Source organism: Lissotriton helveticus, chromosome 9 (genome assembly GCF_964261635.1).
Source record: "Lissotriton helveticus chromosome 9, aLisHel1.1, whole genome shotgun sequence".
Classification (NCBI taxonomy): Eukaryota; Metazoa; Chordata; class Amphibia; order Caudata; family Salamandridae; genus Lissotriton; species Lissotriton helveticus.
The window spans coordinates 95,019,588-95,041,126 of NC_136070.1; the positions used below are offsets into that span (position 1 = coordinate 95,019,588).

The 21,539-nt window shown below is 42.7% G+C and overlaps 1 protein-coding gene across 1 annotated transcript in view; it reads right to left on the reverse strand.

Annotated features, from left to right (window-relative positions):
* Positions 1–21,539, reverse strand: part of LOC144780965 (retinol dehydrogenase 12-like) — a 215,473-nt gene that overhangs the window by 4,922 nt on the left and 189,012 nt on the right. The window contains exons 4-5 of the mRNA XM_078659547.1: positions 17,288–17,392; positions 12,692–12,901 (exon numbers count right to left, since the gene is read on the reverse strand). Of these exons, the coding sequence (XP_078515673.1) occupies positions 12,692–12,901; positions 17,288–17,392 (315 nt within the window). The remainder of the gene's footprint in view (positions 1–12,691; positions 12,902–17,287; positions 17,393–21,539) is intronic.

A 21,539-nucleotide genomic window follows, 5' to 3' on the forward strand; every position in this document is an offset into this window, starting at 1 on the left:
GAACTTAATTTTGTCAACATTGACAACAAGATCATGGTCCTTGCAAAAAAGACCAAATCTATTGAGGGTTCTTTGCAGACCGACATATGTTTTAGACAAAATTAAGGTGTCGTCTGCAAACATTAAAATAGGTACCCTCAAACCAGCGAGAGTGGGAGCATCCGTAGGGTAGTCAGTATAATATGAGATATTGCAAGTCGATATTGTCAGTTGCAATATAGCGCCCAATAATCATCCTCATCTTAGCACTAGCTACCTCGGCTAACACCTTCTGCTTTCTTTTTTTCTTCTTTCTCATTTTAATGCAAGGTCAGTTTTTCATGCATTTTGAATATGTTTAGTGTTTGACGCACTTTTTTTTCTAACAGTTTGTGCTGCTGACAGACAGTTTTATAGTGTGCTACCACCATTTCTGTTTGCCCATTTACTATCTTTGTTTTTCTTTTTAGAAGCAACATATTCTGTGTTTCCCACAAATTTCTTCAGCTTTTAAGAAGGAAACTCACAGTTTGATTTTATCATGTTCTAAATAACATTAGTTATAGGCTTTCCTGTTTTCAGTTTCTATTTGTTATGAATTCTAGTGGCGTTTTGTTTCAGTGATTCAAAAACACATAAAACCAGTGCTTTTCTGTACCTACATTTTTTTGCAGTAACAATTCACAGGGATAGTGTTTTCCAGTGTTTAGAAAGAATTTAGTTGTTATTTCCTTCAGAACTTCTTTCATTTTTATTTTCAATTCTTCCTTGCTCCTCATTCCTTCCCTTAACTCTTTCCTTAAATGTGCACTTTTAGGTAGGTTTTCACTATTTCTCTCAACTCACAGCCTATCATGTTTTGAAGAACATAAACTCCTAGCAAGAGAGTTCCATCTCATGTCAGGAAAAGGCACGAATTTACATATATTTACATCTCATTAAAATTTGATAGAAGGTTAATGGTGGGAATTTAACGCACCTCCCTGCTGCTCTTTTCGTAGTCAAAAGACATTGTTTGACTGAGAGAGGATTTTCAACTTACTCACCCCTGAGGTATACAATAGGTTGCTCAGTGCCCCGATATTGAAAGTCAGAGTTAAGTTTTCCTGTTCTTTGTCTCAAGATGCCAAGAAAGAAATAACTGAATAACTATATTACTTCTGTTAAATTTTGGCTTTTATCTGCTCTACCTGGTCAAGGGAAGAGAGACCCTTGTAAAGAGAATTAATATGCTTACAGTTGGCTATATCAATAAAGGATGCTGCTGTACGGCATGCCAGCTGACATAGCAAAGGAACTTCATCACCTACAGAGATCTTTGGCCATCTGACTTTGTTTGTCACAATGTGGATGAAGTCAACTAGCAGGATTAGGAGGTGACCTGCTAAATGTGTGAAGACAGAAATCAAGAGCTCCATACTTTTATGAAGCTTACATATGTATATTGGTGTGCCTAATAGATCTCATGTTTATTTATTTGGAATTCACTGTGAGAATTGCTAAACACTGATTTCTGGCAGACATTTGGGCCTGTGTTTAGTGAAAAGCAGTACAGGGACAGCTGTGTGTAGGAATGTAGGATCTTTCTGGCATAGACACCTCCACATTTTGCCTGGTGTCAGTGTGTTTTGACTGTAATTTACTGGGATCCAGCTAACCAGGACCCCAGTGGCAGTGCTCTATCCTCTAAATTTGATGGTAAGTACATTGTAGACTCCATTATTGGCATACTGGGGTACCACTGTAAGTCCCTAGTATATGGTTCTGAGCTACCCAGGGCATTGGTACACCAGAGGTTCTCTCCTGGGCTGCAGCATGTATTTATGCCACTCATGGGAGCCCATGCAAACTGTGTAAGCAGAGTTGCCATCGCAGTCTGCGTGAAATGATGCGTACACCTTTCACTTTAGATATAAGGTTTTCTTTATATCCTGATCACTGCACTTTAAACCTATAAGTCACCCCTAAGGTAGGCCATTCAGTCCGAGGGCAGGATGCATAGCTCAAATTGTGTGGGTACCCCTGCACGAGCAGAGGTACCCCTACAAACCCCTGACTCCATTCTCTGGGCTTTGTATGTGCGGGGCAGCCATTTTAAGGTATGTAGTAGACACTGGCAAGTCGAGATGTCTAACTAAATAATGGCTGCTCCGAACCTGGTCCTTTTTGGTAACAACCATGTTGGAATCATGCAACTACATCAATTCCCGTGCTAGTTGCATGATACCATATACAGGGGGATCATTAAAGGACCCCACAATACCTACATGTGTAGACTGAACAAAGGATTTTCTGCACAGGAGAGGTCTGACCAACTCGCCTTTAGAATTAGGTAGGGTGGGGGCACTTTGAGCACCACAGGACTGCATTGAAGGGCACATTTGATGCCCTCTTTCCATAAACCAGCTATGCTCAGTTCAGGAGCCCTTGTCTCCTACTCTGGCGCGAAACCACACAAACGACAGGGGAGTGTCCAGCCCGATGTCCAGCTCCTCCCTTGGGAGGGGCCCAGAGCTACTGTAGGAGGCCGCTTGATTGTGCCATGTTGAATCTTTGCCGCTGAGAGTATCTGACTGGCTAGGTCAGTTGAGTAGTGTCCCTGACCCTCCCTAATTGATGGGTCACCGCAGAAGGGGTTCTTCCTCTTTTTAGGGTTACTTAAGGTCTCTCCTGAGGGTGCATCCTTAGATTCATCCGGACAGCATCTTCAAGAACCGACTGCCTATCTTCTTAAGATCATCTAAAGACTTTTCTGCTAGAGGACACTTGAACTCTGCTGCTTCTTCAAACCAGGACCAAAGACAAGACTGCTCTTGCTGGGAAGAATCCTGCTGCAACTTCATCTCCACGCTCTTCTAAGTTTCTGCAAATCAGTGGACGTGCATCCTCCAAGTCAGCAAGGACTCTGCATGCATCCTAGCAAGAAGGAATCTCCCTTGGAGTGAAGGAGTCCCTTCCCTACATCCGCAGGCACCTCGATGACTGGTCTGCTGAATCTGCTGTCCCACGGACACCTACTGCCTCTGCAACAGCGGTGGTGGTTTATTGGCTCCCCAGAGGCCTGACCAGTCTTCCCTGCAACTTGGGTGACTGTAATCCCTCTCCAGCTGACCTGAACCGCCTCCCTGTGCACAGCATCTGTCTCCCATTGCCAAGGCTTGTTGACTCTCTTCATGAAATATTTTCAAGCTCCAAAAAGCCCCAGCCTCCAGCATCGCATAGCTCCAAGAACGACATCCTGCATGCATCCTCTGCATCGTGGCCCTTCATCTCCTGCGTTCTCCTGATGTTTTCTTGCGACTCCCTGTGCCTGCTGCCAGAGGTTCCTCGGGAGGGGGGTGAGGGGGCGGGGGGGGATCCAATGATTCCTGCTGTCTCTTCTGCGTGCTGAGGGCCGGTCCTGACTTATGCATGCTGGGTTGTCCCACAGACCTTGCAGGTCTACACCAAAGCATCTATTCCTTAAACCGACCGTTGCGGTTGCCAAAGCTTGTTGATGGTCCTGCCGGCCACTGACCTTCCTGCATTCCTCAGCCGTCATGGCACAGCTCGTGGACAGCTCCTGTATTGTCGCCTGGGCTCCACAGCTGCTTCATCAAGACCATCATGCTGCAGCAAGTACCTCAGACAAGAGGTAGCATTCTGGTCCTGCGCTTCCTAGTCAAGGTGGTTTGGACTCGGTCCTCTCTGCTTTCAGGTGCTTCTTGTCTAAAATCCACATTTGGGTTCTACTGTCTTGATACACGAGTCGCTGTAGCTGCCGGACTTCCAAGCTCCTCCACTGGCATCAACGGGCGGTTCCGACATCATTTCAACCCTATGCAGCTGGTCTCCCTGGTTAGATATCCTGGTTCCCTGGGTATCCATGGATGGGGTGACTCTCCAAGCTTCTCTGATCCAATTGGTGTCCTTGGGGCCCTTTGGGAAGGGTCCGGGAACAAGAACATACCAACCGCGGCTAACCCTGTGTTATCCTATAGACGTCTGACCCGGTGTAACTACTCTGCACCTGTGCCCTTTGGGGTCCCTAGCTACTCACCTTTGGCGGTTCTCTGCTCCCCCTTTTTAGGAAACAGTTTTGTCTTGGTACCTATTTCACATAATACTTTCTTAGCATATGGTTTGGCCCCCTGGTATGGCCCCATGTGTTTTTCTATACTACTTACCTGTTCCTAAAGTATTTCTGATGTGTAGGAGACATACCAAGTTAGCTATTAGTGTTGTGATAATAAATACTACTGTATTTTTGTAAACACGTGTGTGGTTTTTTCTTGTTTGAACCCTTGCTGATAGACTATGTGGTAAATGCACCCGCTTTACACCCTCTTAGATAAGCCTTAGCTGCTCTCCACGGCTGCCTCTTGAGAACTTTGGTTATCAGGGACCTAAATACTATCACGAAGGGCTGCCTGGACTCAGTGCACAGTGCCTTACCATAGGTGGACACTATATAATGAACCAGCCTCCTACACTGTGGTCCTGTGAGGATTATACTGTGCAAGGTAGTTTAGCTTTGTGCTCTGTGCACGAGTGTTGCACATTCACTGTTACTTTGCATTTTTGGTCTTTTACAGAAATAAAAAGAACAGCTAAATATCTTGATGTTAAATGCAGCATAGCACAATCCAGAGAACATGAAGCTCAATCTAAAATAATTGAGCCATGCTCCCAAGATGGCAGGCACAGGGAGTTGGAAGTAGGTCTGGAGCACCAAGAAGCTTGGGACGGTAACAAGGACGAATATATGATTTTACAACGCTTACCTGTACCACGCATGGCTTTACCACGCGAATTTTACTTCGCATGTGTCTTTACCACGCAGCAATTCATAACGCATGATTCTACTCCGCAAAAAAATTACGTTAACTAACCTCTTACGTCCCTTCTAAATTTACATAATGATACTGATAGGCTACTAAAAATTATCTCAAAACTGCCTAACAAAGCAAAATATCGATATTTATTAAAAAACAATACTACAGATTACATTTTTATTAAAACATTTTTAATTTACAATGCGCTTTATTTTTAATTTTTTATGTATAAACATTTTATCCTTATCGCACCTCTCCACTGCCCTTCACGGAAACGAGCGTCAAAAAACGTTTAGAAAAAATAGAGATAGGACTACTATAATGACGTACATGTCACGTCGCTGGGGAGGCTCTTTTCATGATCGTCAGAGGCACTTAATATCTTTTTTTTGTCTGTTTTTTTTTTTTTTATCAGCTTGTTATTTTTGGGGGGGGGAGACCCCCCCCAAGCCCCCCCCCAAGCCCCCTCAGCCCCCTTTGTTTTTTTATAGTTCCCTTTTATTAATTATGAAGGAGCAGGACGAGAGAACGAAGACTGGAAGGAAAGAACGTTGCGTGGTGATGACGATCGTGGAATGCACCCGCGTTGAAAAGACGTTTGCGGGGTAAGTGAATCGTACTAAAAGTCATTCGTGGTAAAGACTTCGTAGTAAATGATGTTTCCCACAAGGACATGCTGGTTGGCTTACCATAAATCTCGAGTTTTTAGAAAAGTGCTTAGAGATATGGCTTGCATTTAAACAGCTTTGACAATATTGGGCGCCAAGGCAATCTAAGTGCAGAAAATTCTGTTTTCAGTCTACACTGAAAAGTAAATATTTGGTTTGGAGAGATTTATCAGATATTATTGATCTTAACCGAAAACCACGAACTTCAGTTATCAGTATGCCCCATGCACAAATATTTTTGCCCTTTTATCATAAGTTATATCTCCGTTTGTAATCCAGTGTAAAGTTTACAATCTTCAGACGGACCATCATCCACCTTCTAAATGATGTATCTGCAGCTTATCATTGACCTCTCATTGTCACATTCTGGTGGGAATACTTTCAAATAAAATACTGACTTAACAATTCTGCTTTTTTTTGGGCAAGACCGAGATGCCAATATTATGCAATCATCCTTTATTGCCACCGCTCAGCACCATCTTAAAAGCTTCCAGAACTTAGAATCTTTATAACATTCCAATATAATAAACCCCTCCAGCAACCAGTCCTCTTCCTTCTTTATTAACTTTGTCAGTGGGTTCAAAGAGCTGTGTGCCTTTTGGGTAACACTAATACTGCGTTATTTAACAAAAAAGAAAGAGTATTCCACTGAAAATAGACCCAAAGTTGGTAGATCTGGCGGGCAAAGAAGAAGGCCCTTTGGCTAATGGTATTCTTTTCAGGGAAGCCTTTATTAAAGAGATGTCTAGGTATGTGGGTGCCTTTAGCTCTCTTCAGAAATCTCATATAGAGATCATGAAGATGTTTCACAATTGTGTTTTTGGTTGGCCCGGCGAACAGGGAGTCGGTTCTCCGGCCTAGGCCAAGGAATCACTAGAGGCTCCTTTTCTAGAGGATATAGAGGCTTTCAAGGTCAACAATCCACAGCGGAGGCAGATTTTTCCCCAGAGACAAAGAACAAAGGGACGATATAACCGTGAGGACAGAAGAAGCAGAGGATCTGGTAAGTGTAGACCCTTCTACTATCCCCTTAAGATTTGCCCAATTTTATAACAATTGGTTAGGGATTACAAAGGAACCTTGGGTACTGGAGACTGTTCATGGTTTTCACAGAGTTTGTGGGAAATCCAGTGCAAGACTGCATTCCAAGAGCTCTTGAGTTTTCAGGAGAACAAATGAACTTGATAGATTCAGAAATAAAGGAGTTAACCCCTTGCGTGCTTATGACGAGCTCGGCTCGTCATGAGGCACAGTGGAGCTGTGCTCATGACGAGCTCAGCTCGTCATAACGGCAGCGGACGGCCCACGTGTGGCTAATTACCCGCCTGTGCGGGCATTCTACGGGAGTGGGCAGAGTCGTGACAAGCTCAGCTCGTCATGAGCACAGCTCCACTGTGCAGCATGACGAGCTGAGCTCATCACGAGCACCGCGCCACAGCGCACGGCCCCCCCACCCTCACCGTGGGGGAATTAGCCCCGCGTGGAAGGGTGAATTGCAAAAGGTACGGTGGTGAGAGAGAAACATCGAGTGCATGGTTTCGTGAGCAACATTTTCCTAGTGGAAAAGAATGACAAGGGCATACGTCCGGTAATACATTTGAGGGAACTGAACGATTGGGTTGTTTACCATCACTTCAAAATGGAAGGAAGTCATTTGTTGATAGATGTGTTGCCAAAATGCTATTAGATGACTCGTTTGGACCTGAAAGATGCGTACCTTACAGTTCCGATAATGGGGAATTATTAGAGTTTCTTGAGGTTCCAATGGAGGAAGAAATTGTTGAAATTTGTTTGTCTGCCTTTCAGCCTCTCATCAGCACCTTGGTGCTTTACAAAAATTCTCTGACCAGTAGCTTACTTGCGTGAGAGAGGTGTGCCTATTATTATTATTTATCTGGACGATATACTGATTATGGATCAGGACAAGAATCTGTTATTATCCCATACATGTCTGACAATGTGTCTGTTGGAGACATTGGGTTTTGTGGTGAACATAACCAAATCTCAGTTTGTGTTAAATCTACAGACTCAATGTTTGGGTTTATTGTCACCACTGTAGAAGGGGTGTTGAGGCTGCTAAGGGACAAATTAAAGAGAATTCGGAAGGAGATAAAGAACACTCTCACATCCAACAGTGTTTATCTCAGAATACTAGCCCATATTGTATGTTTTTTATCATCTTCTATTTAGGCCATATTCCCAGGACCTTACACTATCGAGCCTTACAGAGGTTGAAAGCAAGGCATTTGAGAATTGGGTTGAGATACTCCGGGAAAGTTTGTCTTTCTCTAGAAGCAAGACAGGAGTTGATTTGGTAGTTGAGGAATTTAGAAACCTGGAACGGGCATGCAATTTTTAGAGTAGATGCAGACTTAATTGTGGAATCGAATGCAAGTTTGGAAGTTGAGGTGCAAGCTGTGGATTGCTAAAAACTAGTGGTTGATGGACAGAGTAAGAGGAGAAAATGCATAAAAACAGTTTGGAATTATTAGCAGGTTCTTTTTCAATAAGATGTTTTGCAAAGGAAACTGTGAAATGTTCGGTGGTGTTGGTAATAGACAATGTTTCTGCTGTGAAATATGTAAACAGACTAGGAGGTCCCCGTTTAAAGGGACTGGCAGACGTAGCAAAAATCTTTTGGGAATATTGCATGGAGAGAGGTCCGAGTGTTCAGGCAGAACACAGTCCGGGAATGTCTGATTCAGTAGCAGATTGGTATTCACAGAAATTTTACGATTCCAGCGATTGGATGCTATGCTGGACAAGGAGGTATTCAGCGCTTTGAATCTCTTGTGGGGTCCCTTCCAAGCACACCTGAACAGAATGAATACTCAAGTGGAGAAATTTTACAGTCGGCATCTGGATGCGGCCGGAATGGGTGCATTTTTACAAGATTGGAGAGGTCTTCAACCCTATCCTTTTCCTCCTTTTGCCATGATGAACAGGGTGACAGGAATGATTTGCAGAAAGACACAGTGGTGGTGACTGCCGTTTGGAGCTCTCTAGCATCAGTGTGGATCTTTCGGTGCTGTTACCGTTTTATCCACAGATACTAAGAGCACCTCAAGGGGAGGTTCACAGTCTGGTAGAATCAGGTCAAATTGATTTGGTGGCATGGAAGGTTTCAGGAGAGTATAGAAAAAAACAGGACTTTTTCCAGAAGCTTCAAGAAGCTCCAGAAGCTTCAAGACTCATCGAAGAGTCATGGGTGCTATGAACATAGAAGGCTTATAGACCGGCTTGGGAGAAATGGCGTAGCTGATGTGTTGAAAGAGATTTGGATCCTGTTTCAGCAGATATAACACAGGTTTTAAATTTCCTGACAGATTTACTTTCGAAAGGTTTGGCATATAGATCGGTGAATTTATACAGATCAGCTATCTCAGCAGGTCATAATTTGGTAAATGGTTAGAAGGTTGTTAAGGAGCATGAGAATTGCTAAACCACCAGGCTCTATCCTGCGGGATGTACCAAAATGATTTGTTTTCTGAAATCCTGGAGTGATAATTCCGATTTGAGTTTGTAGGATTTGTCATTTAGGTAGACTATGCTTTTGTGCTTGCTGTCTTTCCGCAGGTTGTCAGACATTCGAGCCTTAGATGTGCCTGGTAGGGGTTTTCAAGTAGGAAGAAGAACTAAGACAAGTTCAACAATAATTTTCTATCCCTTCTTCGATGACAGGTCAAAATTGTGTGTCGTTCGTTGCATTAAAGAATACGAACGTAGGACAAGCTTGATTAGATTTGGTGTGCAACAATTACTGATATCCTTTAGATATACTCACAGAGAAGTCTTGGCACCCACTCTGGCTAGATGGGTGAAGGAGTTGATGAATAAATGTGGTGTGGATGTGAGTATGTTTGAGGCACATTCTGTAAGGGGTAAAGCAGCATCCAAAGCTTGTATGCTGGGAGGAAGTCTACAGGACATTTTACGTTGCGCTGATTGGTTGTCTGAATTCCATTTCCAGGGTTTTTTACTTTAGACCAATTGAGAATGAAGCTAAATGCTTAGTTGATAAGCTTTAAACTTTCATAATATTGGCCTCCAGGTTTTGACATAAAATATAGATTTTCTAAAGCCTCGGTGGGGTGAAAATCTGGATTTTATTAAAGACACAGAAGCTAATATTATTCCTACAGATTTTTCACCCCTCCCTGATTTTGTTATCTTTACTAGACGTGTTGAGATTCTGATGCATTTCCTAAGAAAATTTACGTTTTTGGACACGTATACGAAGAAGAGTTTGTTTCAAGGATGTTTGTTCATTTTCAACATAAGAAACTTTTTACAATTGTTTTGATAGATGCAAGTTCGCAGTTCATAAAAGAATAATAATAATAACCTGGTATTTGTAAAGCGCGAACTGATCACCCTTAAGGGTCTCAAGTCACTGAGGCCATTGGGAAGATTTAGCAAGCTATTGCCAGAGTCACATGACGCTGGGCTGAGCTGCTGCCGGCAATCGAACCGTGAGCCCGGTGCTCCGGAGTCAGCCGACCAGGCAGCTGCGCCACACCTCTACCCAAAAAGAAGGAAGAGGATTGGTTGCTGGGGGTTTTTATTATGTTGGAATGTTATAAAGATTCTAAGTTCAAGAAGCTTTCAAGATGCTTCCGAGTGGTGGCAATAAAGGATAAACGCATCATTTTGCCTCTGTGTCTTTAATAAAATCCAAATTTTCCTTGCTCTCCTTATCTCTGCACCTTATCTTCACCCCAAGGATCTCTCATACAGAGATCCAGCTTCTACAAAGATATCTAAACACAGCCATCTTTGTTTCACATATTGACAACTCCATCTTCCATTTGTGATTTGTGACCAAATTTAGACCTTAAATGTCCAACTCCATCCTAATTTCCGCTTGGCACTGCAATTCAACTAATTTCTCAGTAGCATCTTCTTCCTACTAGCAGCCCTGAGAAAAATAATCCTTTTTTTTCTTCTCTCTCTAAAATGCATTTTTGTTGGTGTTTAGTAAATTGTAGGCTTGAATTGGCCTCCTACTTGTATATGGGCTGCTATGTAACACTGCTACGAAAAACTAAAAGAGGAACAAAATGCATGGTGGCACCTTGGACAGGGCCTCAAGATGAATGACAAAATGTCGGAAAAGAGAAGGAAACTGTTCTACTTACGTCTGTAAGCCAGAGTTCTTAGTCTGCTGCTTCGCTGGTACGTAGGCCCGACCCCTTCTATCCAAGAGAGAATGTCTTATTTTACCAGGAAAACAGAACGCTACTGTCTAAGGGGTCTGGCCTGCACCTCCCATTCCGTTTCTCCACTAAGGGAGGTATAACATGCCACCAAGAATTAAATGCCTGGAATAGGCTTGTAATGGCTTTATGACTTGACCCATCTACCAGTAGTTTTAAAGGATCCATCAAGACTATACTTCTATTATAATCCGCCCTCTTTTTACTCGACATAAGTGTGGGTAAGACCAGAGGCTGCAGATGCTTCGACATATAGTGCAGTTTACAGGTTTCCTTCAATTCAGTTAAATTAATACAGAACAAATAGATGGCTACTTAGTTATTGGCACATAGTTTGTGGACACATGAAAGTTTATTACTATTCCATATTTTGTGTAAATTGGTATCCATGGAGAGGTGGTGATGTTGCATTGATTTACAGATCCTTGCTACCAGTCTCTTAGGAACTGAAGAAGGGGAAAGATTATACATCTTCATATTCAGTTTAGCCTGTATGCACCACTCTCCAAAGCTTCCAGCACGATTTTAGATAGGATGCCCATCTTTCTTTCTTGTTTTTGTCGACTGTTTCTATTCTAGTAGTGGGATATATAAACCTCTGACTGAAGAAGAGTCTTGTACTAGAAGTTCTGATGTTGTACAATGTATGTTCAATAGTGATGTGTTTGTTTCTACATTTCGCTCTTCGATGCATCAAGCCTCAATTTTCCGACAGGATACCTCTTGTATTTTGCCTAGAATGATGTCTAACTAAGGACTGATGCACCCTGTTCTACTCTCTGGTGGAATGTACAGAAAAGGATGACCTTCTACTAGGGTCCATGACCTGGTCAGGATTAACAATTGAGTATCCGTTTATTCCTTGTGGCTGTCCTACCACCGCATGGTCCAGTGGTGGAAAGACTACCTTACTCACTAGCTCCGACCTTCATTGCATCAACTTAACATTTTCAGAAACAACATTGAAGGTGCAATATTTTTTGGGATACTTGATCATGTCTGTGATTATTTGAGGAAATATGATGATGGTCACAAGACATGGTGGATGTGTAGATATGTAAATGTTTTCTCTCCCACTTTCACCGCTAGCAAGTAGACTAATCAATGTTTGTTTTTTACAGTCAACTGCTAGGAGTGTACCACTAATCTCTTGCCCTACTAGACATCATTGTTTATGGTTATTTATAGAACAGATAATAGGGTCAAGTGAAACATTCTCGCTAGCAGATGCTTTGCTAGGGCTCTGCCCATCTACCCTGTCTTTTATCACTCTTTCTGAGAAGTGTTCAGGTGCTGGGAGGTGCACATGCATCCATTTAGGATCATCAAAAAGTGCGGATCCCTTTTCCCAACCATCCTCATGGTTTTATGAGCTTATCTGACAGCCATGCTGACATCAACATTCAACCTGATACCCCCCACTCACATTACCAGGAATTAAACCATACCAACATTGCTTTGCCAATTAAACATTTCGGCCTGGCGCTCTAGTTGATAAACTACTAAGCTCACAAATACAGGAAATCACAACGTCAAGAACGTCCCTGCTGGTACCTTAGCAGGAAAGAACCTGCTGTATTACTGTGGAGCCCTGGGGGGATACAAATGCTGAAATAATACTGAAAGGAAAAATGCACAAGTGATAGAAGAACCTTAAGTAAATATGACAACTATAACCAACCAAAAGCTAAATAGAGTCCCAGCAGACAGAAATGGAATTGATAAAAGATTATGGATTATCCTGAACTTTGGTCAAACTTACTTCTGCAAGGGATGGGTTGCTAGTGAGCAGAGACTGGGCTTCACTGGAAAAAATTGCTACTACTAGGCAAACAATACTTCAAAGCAAGTGAATGTAAACAATATCCTTGCAGAAGAACTTTAATTTCCACCAAGGTAAATTAAAACCCTACTTCTAGGTCAATGAAGCGATCTTCTATTGTCACTGTAGTATTACAAGATAATGTCTCACAATCATGAACAAAAGACAAAAGGCTGTGTCCTGCCAACATACCTTGTAGACGCTTGGCAAGTTCACGAGTGAAAAGTATATTTGCCAGCTTGCTCCTGCAGTAGGAGAGGCCACTGTTGTAGCTTTTTTCACAGTGTATATCCTCAAATCTGATCTTTCCAAAGTGGTGGGCCAAGGAGGACACGTTCACAATCCTTGCAGGTGTTGAGTTCTTCAGTGTATCCAGTAGGAGGTAGGTTAACAGGAAGTGGCCTGTGAAAACATATGAGGGAATTTCAGAAAAAAACAATGTTTCTGGGACTAACTACATGGAGCAGCAAAAACAACCTCTGCATACAGTTTTCAAGGTGCTTACTTATTGTGTGTAGTGAATTTGAGCAGTATCAGCATAACAAAGGGCCTGATTTGATTCTTGGTGGTAAGCATACTCCATCACAATGGAGATGGAGTATCCTTAGTACCAATAATGCAGACCACCGGTCGGATTTAATTGCAGGTAAACCTCAGGGTCAATCATGGCAGAGACAAACCATCTCAGATGTATTCAAACCCCTCTGGCAGCCCGACCAGAATAAGGGGCATCAGATGAAGACGTATAATCCGGCCCACCTGATTTAGATGAATGAAAAAACAGGGGAACCGTCAAATGATGGGGCATGTAAGCACCAGAATGTATGCGATCTACCCTGTTCCTCACACCAGGGTACACCACAGCACCAAGCATACCAAATGCAGTAATTAAAGGGCAAGTTTGGTGCCAGAAATTGATTGCTTCCTCCACTGACATTTGCCAGTTTTGGTTGTTCTACGTCCCCGATTTGTGATTCAGAAAATATATACAAATTCTGTAGTAGCCTCAGGGCGTGAAAACTTCCTTGTTTCGTCCTAAAGAGTCCATAATTTGAAAGATAAGAACAGGTTAACCACACATTGTGAGAAGATCACCCTGAAGGTTAAAAAATTAAATGAATTTACAGACTGCCATCTAAACCTTGTTGGATGCTTTGCACACATACACACTTGACAGCTCAAAGGCAGAGTGGGCTATCTCCCAGCCAACCTTTGGTTATAAAACATGTGCTGTTGGTGGCCTCATGATACTAGTGTGGGTCACATACAAGGATAGTGTGTTTTACGTACCAAAGGCTTAGAAACCATTCTGATTTATTTATATATACAATACATTGATTTTGAAATGGTACTTTGCAAATATATGAGCCACTTAAGCATCATAGGGTTCTCAAGAGACCGTATTTATACAGGAATATTTGACTCACGCACTTAAATAATGCTATACATGTCCAATAATAATTCGTGTGTTGATGAAATAGAGTATATAAAGATGTCCTTCTAGAGTGATCTTTCTTCTTTTTACCTGATTTAGATGGGCAGAATACATGTCAGTTTTCACTGTCTGGCGGGGGTAACTTGCATATATTAAAAAGGAAGGTTTTGGATTGGCCATTTACTTTAAATTGCAAAGTCGAGTCAGCAGTTTAAAACTGCTCTACCAGTCTGCAGTGGCAAGCTGGGAGACATGCTTTACTTTGTCACACTCGTGGGGGCACTACAAGAGCTGCAGTCCATAAGGAACTTTTCAACTTACAGGCCCTGGATACCCCGGGTAGCATATACTAGGGATTTATAGGTAGATTAACCTATGCCAATTGGGTGTAAGCCAATTAAATATACACTTTGAAGGGTCAGATCACATGCACTGAGGCCTGGTCAGCAGGGTCTGGTGCATCACAGTCATTACACCTTTACCTGATAGTCAAAAAATGTGGCTGAACCTGGGAAAAGCCATTTCCTTACACATACAATTTTAAAATGTATACATCTGAAGATTTATATTGCTGAGTGTCTGATCTTGATTGGCTGGCCAGAAGATCATGCTGGGCATGATGTTTGTCAGATCTTTAGCGTTCTATTATTCCCTCCAGTCGCCTTTGCACAGGAACATATCCGTGCAAAGGCTTGAACCGAAAATTTGTTCCTCTGGGTCTCCTGATGATTTGAGTACCAGGCATGTGTAAGTTTTCTATAGCCTCAGAGCTCACAAAGGCAATAAACTGAATGCAATATGTTTTGGAAATCTGGTAAGCGAATTGAAAAATGCTGGTTGAGGTTACTTGTGCATGGCCACAAAGATCCCGCCAGCACTGTATGGGGAACATATCACAACATATATTTTTAAAAACTACGCATCCTTAGGTTACCATCGCTGGATCCCAGATCTTCCTTGCCCGGATGAGCTAGCCTGGAGATCGTACTGAACTTGACATTTGTCATATTTTTTTGCGTGTTACTTTGCTTTAGTGGCCATCTTACAGAAACATTCCCCTGCCAAGGCTGGACCCCCAACTTCGTGTCACTGGGTCTTCTGCACATGGGATGTATCAGACATATATGGGGTTTCTATGGATTTCGGATGCTCACATGCAAAAAATAGGATGAGTGCTCTGAGAAACTGGATTGTGGGTTCCCTGCGGTGTGAGCCCTGGTAAAGAAGTAGTAGTAGTAATAGTAAAGTAGCAACCACATTGCTTGTCAGGGTGAGGTACAGGCTAACCCTAAATTAACCTGTGCACAACCCTACCATAAAATAGGGCACTATGTTATCCTCAAATTCGTCATTCTTATGCAAATAAACCCTACCAGTTCTCTGCCATACCCCAAGGGCAGCCCTGCTTCTGTGCTTGATAACTGTAATATGAAGGTTCAAGGTTTCACTGTTTATGGTGTCTACATGTGGTGCCTTCATTTGTTTGGCTGTCACATCCTCGCCTAAATAATTGTGCTTTGTGCTAAGATTAACATACAAAACAAATCTTTCCATATCAATGGGATATGGAGGCTCAAACTAAATTCTTGTGGATGAAAAAGGCACAATTTTTTTTCTCCATTAGTTCTACCATGAGTAGGGTGAATGTATGACTATGACTTGGTGACAAAATGCTGTTGGTAACATCTGACTATAGCTGTAGTATGCTGCTATTTATTGGAATAGCTATGTGCCATGAAGAATAAATGTAATAGGAAGTTTTTTTCAAATATTGTGTAACTTTATGGAGAAATTATACAAACTTTGGATTGGATTGTGTGCCATATTACCGTTATTTAGTATATTTTCTGGCCTTATAAACACATAATCATTGCCCCACTGAATCTGTTATTACAGAGCGTTCTGTATTTATTATTTCCAGTTTGCCTGTTGGATTAGAGAGATTTTACACGTGTTTAGCACACAGGAAAATAATTTAGGCAACATTTTCTCACAAGAGATTTTTACTCAATACATAAAGGCAGTGATGTGTTAAAGGTCTGAATTCCACTATGGAAGTGAATTCATTCTTGCCCCTCAATATTATTACACACATTCAAAAGCATTTGTAGAAAAATAATAGTATTAAAATGTAAACTTCGAAAAATCATTAGTTAAAAGTACTTTTTGGAGTCCAAAACACAACAGAATATTAAATAATATTTGCAATATGTTTTAGCATATTTAATATTAGTTATGAAAAAGGTTAGGGTGAGACTTAGGGACTGGACAAGATTAGGGAAAGGGTGAACAGGATTTACTTTCATAGTAAGTGTTAGATACAGAATCAAGGTTAGGATTACAGATGGTAGAGGGGAGGGTTAGGCATGTGTCAGTGGTGGCATCAGCATTGTGGGGGTTAATGTTAGGGTACCTTCCATCAAAACAACATTTACTGTTTGAAAATTCCATAATTTGAAACATGGTGCCTTTAAAATGAGTTGGCACGTACACAGACTGCATTTATATTCTGTATATTTACCACATTTTGCTTTAAATATTTAGAACTGACCTTGCATAACATTTTATGAGAGTGATCTAACTTCACACAGCAATACACCATAAGTCAAAACAAAGTGAAGAGTTGTATAGCTTATCTTGACTCCCACCTGCCCCTAGCAAAACTTACACTAGAAGAGATACCGCTGTGCATGTTTCAGGTAAGAGGGATAAAATTTCCAGTAAAAGTTTTTCAGGGGGCATTTGAGAACCGTGACAATATCAGCTCCTTCCTTGTCTCTACATTATGGCATCTTTCGTAATGTAATGTTCTTAACAACTAAGCTGTTGGTAGTTTGATATTTGGCATGTCGCTTGATCACCGCAGTGGGGAGATATCTTGGCCGCCAGCACTATTTTTATTGCATAATGAGGTTGATATGCCTCGTCTACTTCTGACGTGAATCTACTGCCTTTCTTGTTGGTTCTTGAACTCAGATCGTCTGCTAGATCCATGTTCACATCGGATACCAGACAAAGAGGCTCCGTTAGGTTGAAGGAAACTATGGTTTGTAAAGTCTACTCTAAATGATCTTCCGGAACACTAATTTCCAATTTGATTTGGATTTGATTTCCAGAGCCTACAAAAGCTTTCTATCCCATCATACAGTCTCCTGGTTTTGATGTATGTTGTTTTGTGCTCATTGAATTAGAAAATTTGTTATATTTACTGATTTAAAAAAAGTCATGTTACATATACTTTTGTCATGAGTGGTTAACAATGATACATTGAGTGGTCTGTTTCAACAGTCCCTTCATTTAATCCCAAAGCATACATAGTTGCTATGCAATGCTATTCAATGTAGTGGTCTTACCCAAGTGATTAACTCCCAGCTGCATCTCAAACCCATCCACTGTCTTGGAGTACGGGCACATCATCACCCCTGCATTGTTGATCAGGATATGAATGTGTTGCTCCTCTGGAAAACAGAAAATGGGAAAAACATGAATCAGGCATTCTGCAACACATTATGAGACATTGCGTCAGAAGCAGCAGCAAAGATGAACACATTAGAGAAAATAAATAGATTTTCAAAGTAATATGACTTTATGTAGCACATCCATATGTTGATTACAATGCTAGCCTGCAATCTCTTTTTCAACAAATACCAATATATTTTCTAGGCTAAAAGATACTGTTCAAGAAAGTGAGGTAAAGGGAACTTGATTAAGAATATGTTTAAATTTCATGCATGTCTCATCTTGAGATTCTAAGAGTTTGGATTAGAAGTTAGATTAGATGAAGATAAGACCAACTTTAAGCTGTACTTTCCATTCCAAAAGCAGAAAGTACAGCACCCATATACATAACAAGAACCTACTAGCTATGGTTTAAACCATGATTAGATTCACTCTTTAAGGACGTCTGATTTTTCTGTTCCCCAGATGGAGGACACGGGCCTATTACGATGTCGGCGGTGGTGGTTCGTTTGACAACTGCTGGTGTGGTCCGACTGCCGCATTACGATACGTGCGGTTAGAGGCAGTAGGTGGAGGGATCGACTGACGCTTTCCGATGACGGACAATAATCTCTACAATAGGGGCAGTGCAATCTCAGGCTTCACCGTAGGGATTTCGATGCGCCTTTCCCTGTGCCTTTCCATGATGGTTCGACCACCATTGAAAGGCAGACGGATAGGGACTTTGGGTGCGCCTATCAGGTCCCTACCGTCCCTTGACCCCCATGGGCCTCCGTTATGGCCCTGGCGGGCCCCTTTGATGCCCCTCGAAACATCCATGCATCTTCTGGTAGGCACTACTCTTTCCAAAAGCAACAATAAACATATAGATACAACGCTACATTTCATAATGTGCAATAATACAAATTACATCTTTAATTTTTACTTATTAATGTAAAGCATATTTTTGAAGTCATAAAACAGTGACGCTACAATGCACAATGTACTTTCTCTCACTAGCATGTAAGGAGCACGCTATAGCATACTGTACCAAACCATTACCATAACAACAAACTGACTAATCATATCCTCAATGTCAGTAGCAGCCGGTGTACTTGATGAGCAGATGGCAAAAAATTAAAAAAGAATATTAACAAGCATTTGCAATGCAATAGGTTTCGCATTTGCCAGAGTTTAAGCTATTGGCATTGTAAATGACAATGCCTTTTATTTATGTTTTAAAAACCAATACGTAAATAAAAGGCATTGCCATTTACAATGCGAATAGCTCAAACACTCACAACTGCGAGACCTATTGCATTGCAAAAGCTTGTTTATTGTTAGCATCTCTCTAGTCAACAGCAGCTGAGTGCTTCTGTACACCAGATTGCGGTGGGAACCGTGGGAAGCCAGTGCCTGCAACCGATCGCCAGTCTACCACTCAAACCAACGCCCATGTTTAAAGCCCACAATTCGGCGCCCGCAGCAAGCCTGTTAAAAGCACACAATTCGGTGCCAGTAGCAAGCCCGGGCTCAACCCAATATACCCAATATAGTGCACAAGATCAGCAACTAGGTTAAAAATGCACCACATACGTACATCCATTGTATAGAAAAATTGAGGGACTGTGGCTCAAACCAGCAACCATGTTAACAAACACATAATTCGGTGCCAGTAGCAGGTCCGGGCTCAACGCGGTATCCCCAATATAGTGCACAATATAAGCAACTAGTTTAAACAAGCATTAGAAACGCAATAGGTCTCGTTTTTTTTTTAGTTGGAGCTAATGGAATTGTAAATGGCAATGTGTTTTAGCCATGTGTTATGGAGTGTATGCATGTGGTGTGTAGTGGAAAATGTGTGTTGGATTGGAATAGTAGGAATGGTGGCATGCTGCACTTTAGATGAATATGTTTAAAAGTAAAGGGCATTATATTGCGATTGCTACAATAGTTAATTGTGGATGCGTTAACAATTGATGTGTGCACTGATGGGTGGTGGTGTGTGTGCCTGTAGAAATTGTGTTCTGATGGCTGGTGGTGTGTGTGCTTCTTAAAAGCGTGCACAGATGGCTGGTGGTGTGTGTGCTTGGTGAAAGGGTGCACTGACAGCTGGTGGCGAGTGCGCTTAGTGAAAGCATGCACGGACGGCTGATGTTGTTTGTGACTAGTGAAAGTGTGCACTGATGGCTGGTGATGTGTGTGTGTTTGGTGAAAGCATGCACTGACATTTGGTGTTGTGTGTGTGGTGGAAGCTTGCACTGATGCCTGGTAGTGTTTGTGCTTGATGAAAGCGTCACCACTTGCCTCTCGCAATTTATCGAGGAGTCCAACTTCCTGGCTAACAACCAGGCCGGCTTCAGACCAGCCCACTCCACAGAGGCTGTGATTCTCGCCGTGCTGGACAACCTTAGAAGTAAGGCTGACAAAGGATTACCCCAGGCACTAGTCCTTCTTGACTTATCAGCGGCATTCGACACGGTGGACCATAACATCTTACTCCACCGTGTCGAGTCCGCCGGAGTCCGTGGGCCTGCTTTGTCTTGGGTTAAATCCTTCTTAGAGAGGAGATCTCAGGCAGTCAGGCTGGGCCCTTTCAACGCCACCAGTGTTCCGTCATCCTGCGGGGTCCCTCAGGGCTCCTCCCTGTCCCCACTCCTTTTTAATTTGTACCTTCTACCCCTCCTTCACTCTTTAAGCAGGTGGGACGTCACCGTGTTTAATTACGCGGATGATCTGCAAATTATTTTCCCCCTCACTTCCCCTGACGCTGTCTCCAACTTCCAGTCGGCCATGACACACATCCAGCACTGGATGTACCAAAACCAACTAAAGCTCAATCCGGGCAAGACTGAGCTCCTCCTTCCTGGGAGAAGTGCCTCCTATTGGGGCCCTCAGTTCTGGCCTATTGAGCTTGGCACACCTCCTTCCCCTGCTGACTGTGTAAAGAGCCTCGGGGTCATTATCGACTCCGGCCTCACTCTCAAGGCCCAGGTGAGTGCAGTAACATCTTCCTGTATGTTCCAGCTATACAGGATACGGAAGATTGCCCACTTCCTGACTCCCGAAGCCCTGCTACAAGTTATCATAGCCTTGGTGATGTCCCGTCTGGACTTCTCAAACTCGATCTATCACGGTCTTCCCAAATCCCTTTTGTCCAGGTTACAAATCATCCAGAACCAGGCTGCCAGACTCGCACTCAAACTTTCCAGATGGCAGTCGGCTCGACCTCTATTGTATCAACTTCACTGGCTTCCAGTCAGTGAAAGAATAGCTTTTAAGGTCCATTGCCTGGTCTTCAAAGCTCTCACTGGTTCATCTCCTGCCTTCCTTAAGTCCCTCATTACTCCATATTGTCCTTCTCGAGCCCTAAGGTCTACCCACCTTCATCTCTTAGTTGTTCCCCGCGTTAAACTCACCAGATCTGGTGGTCGCAGTTTTTCTCACCTGGCCCCTAAGCTGTGGAACTCCCTCCCACTCCCTCTTAAGACCTCTCGTTCCCTCCTTGCTTTTAGGAAATCCTTAAAAACTCTGCTCTTCTCCCATTGCCATTAAATCCTTTCTGTTTAACTTCAGGATCCTTTGTAGCGCCAGGAAACTCACGGTGACAGTGCGCTTAATAAATACCACCTAACAATAACAATAACAATTGATGGCTGGTGGTGTTTGCGCCTGGTGAAAGCGTGCACTGACGGCTGATGGTGTGTGGTTGTGTGTGTGGTTGTGTGTGTAGTGGTGAGTGTGTGGTGGTGAGTGTGTGTAGTGGTGAGTGTGTGGTGGTGAGTATGTGGTGGTGAGTGTGTGGTGGTGAGTGTGTGGTGGTGAGTGTGCGGTGGTGAGTGTGTGGTGGTGAGTGGTGATGAGTGTGTGGTGGTGAGAAGCTGGTGTGTGTGTGGTGAGTGTGGTATGTGTGTGTGGTGTATGTGTGTGTGGTGTGTGTGGTGTGGTGTTTCGTATGTGGTCTTATGTATGTGTGGTGGGCTTAGTTTGAGTGTTTGTCTCCTGCACTCACACAGTGCCCCTACACTCATACACTGCTCTCCCTGCACACTCACACTGTTCACCATGCATAGTTTACACTGTTCATCCTGTACACTCACACACTGTGCACCCTGCACACTTACACACTGTTCACCCTGCACACTCGCACACTGTTTACCTTGCACA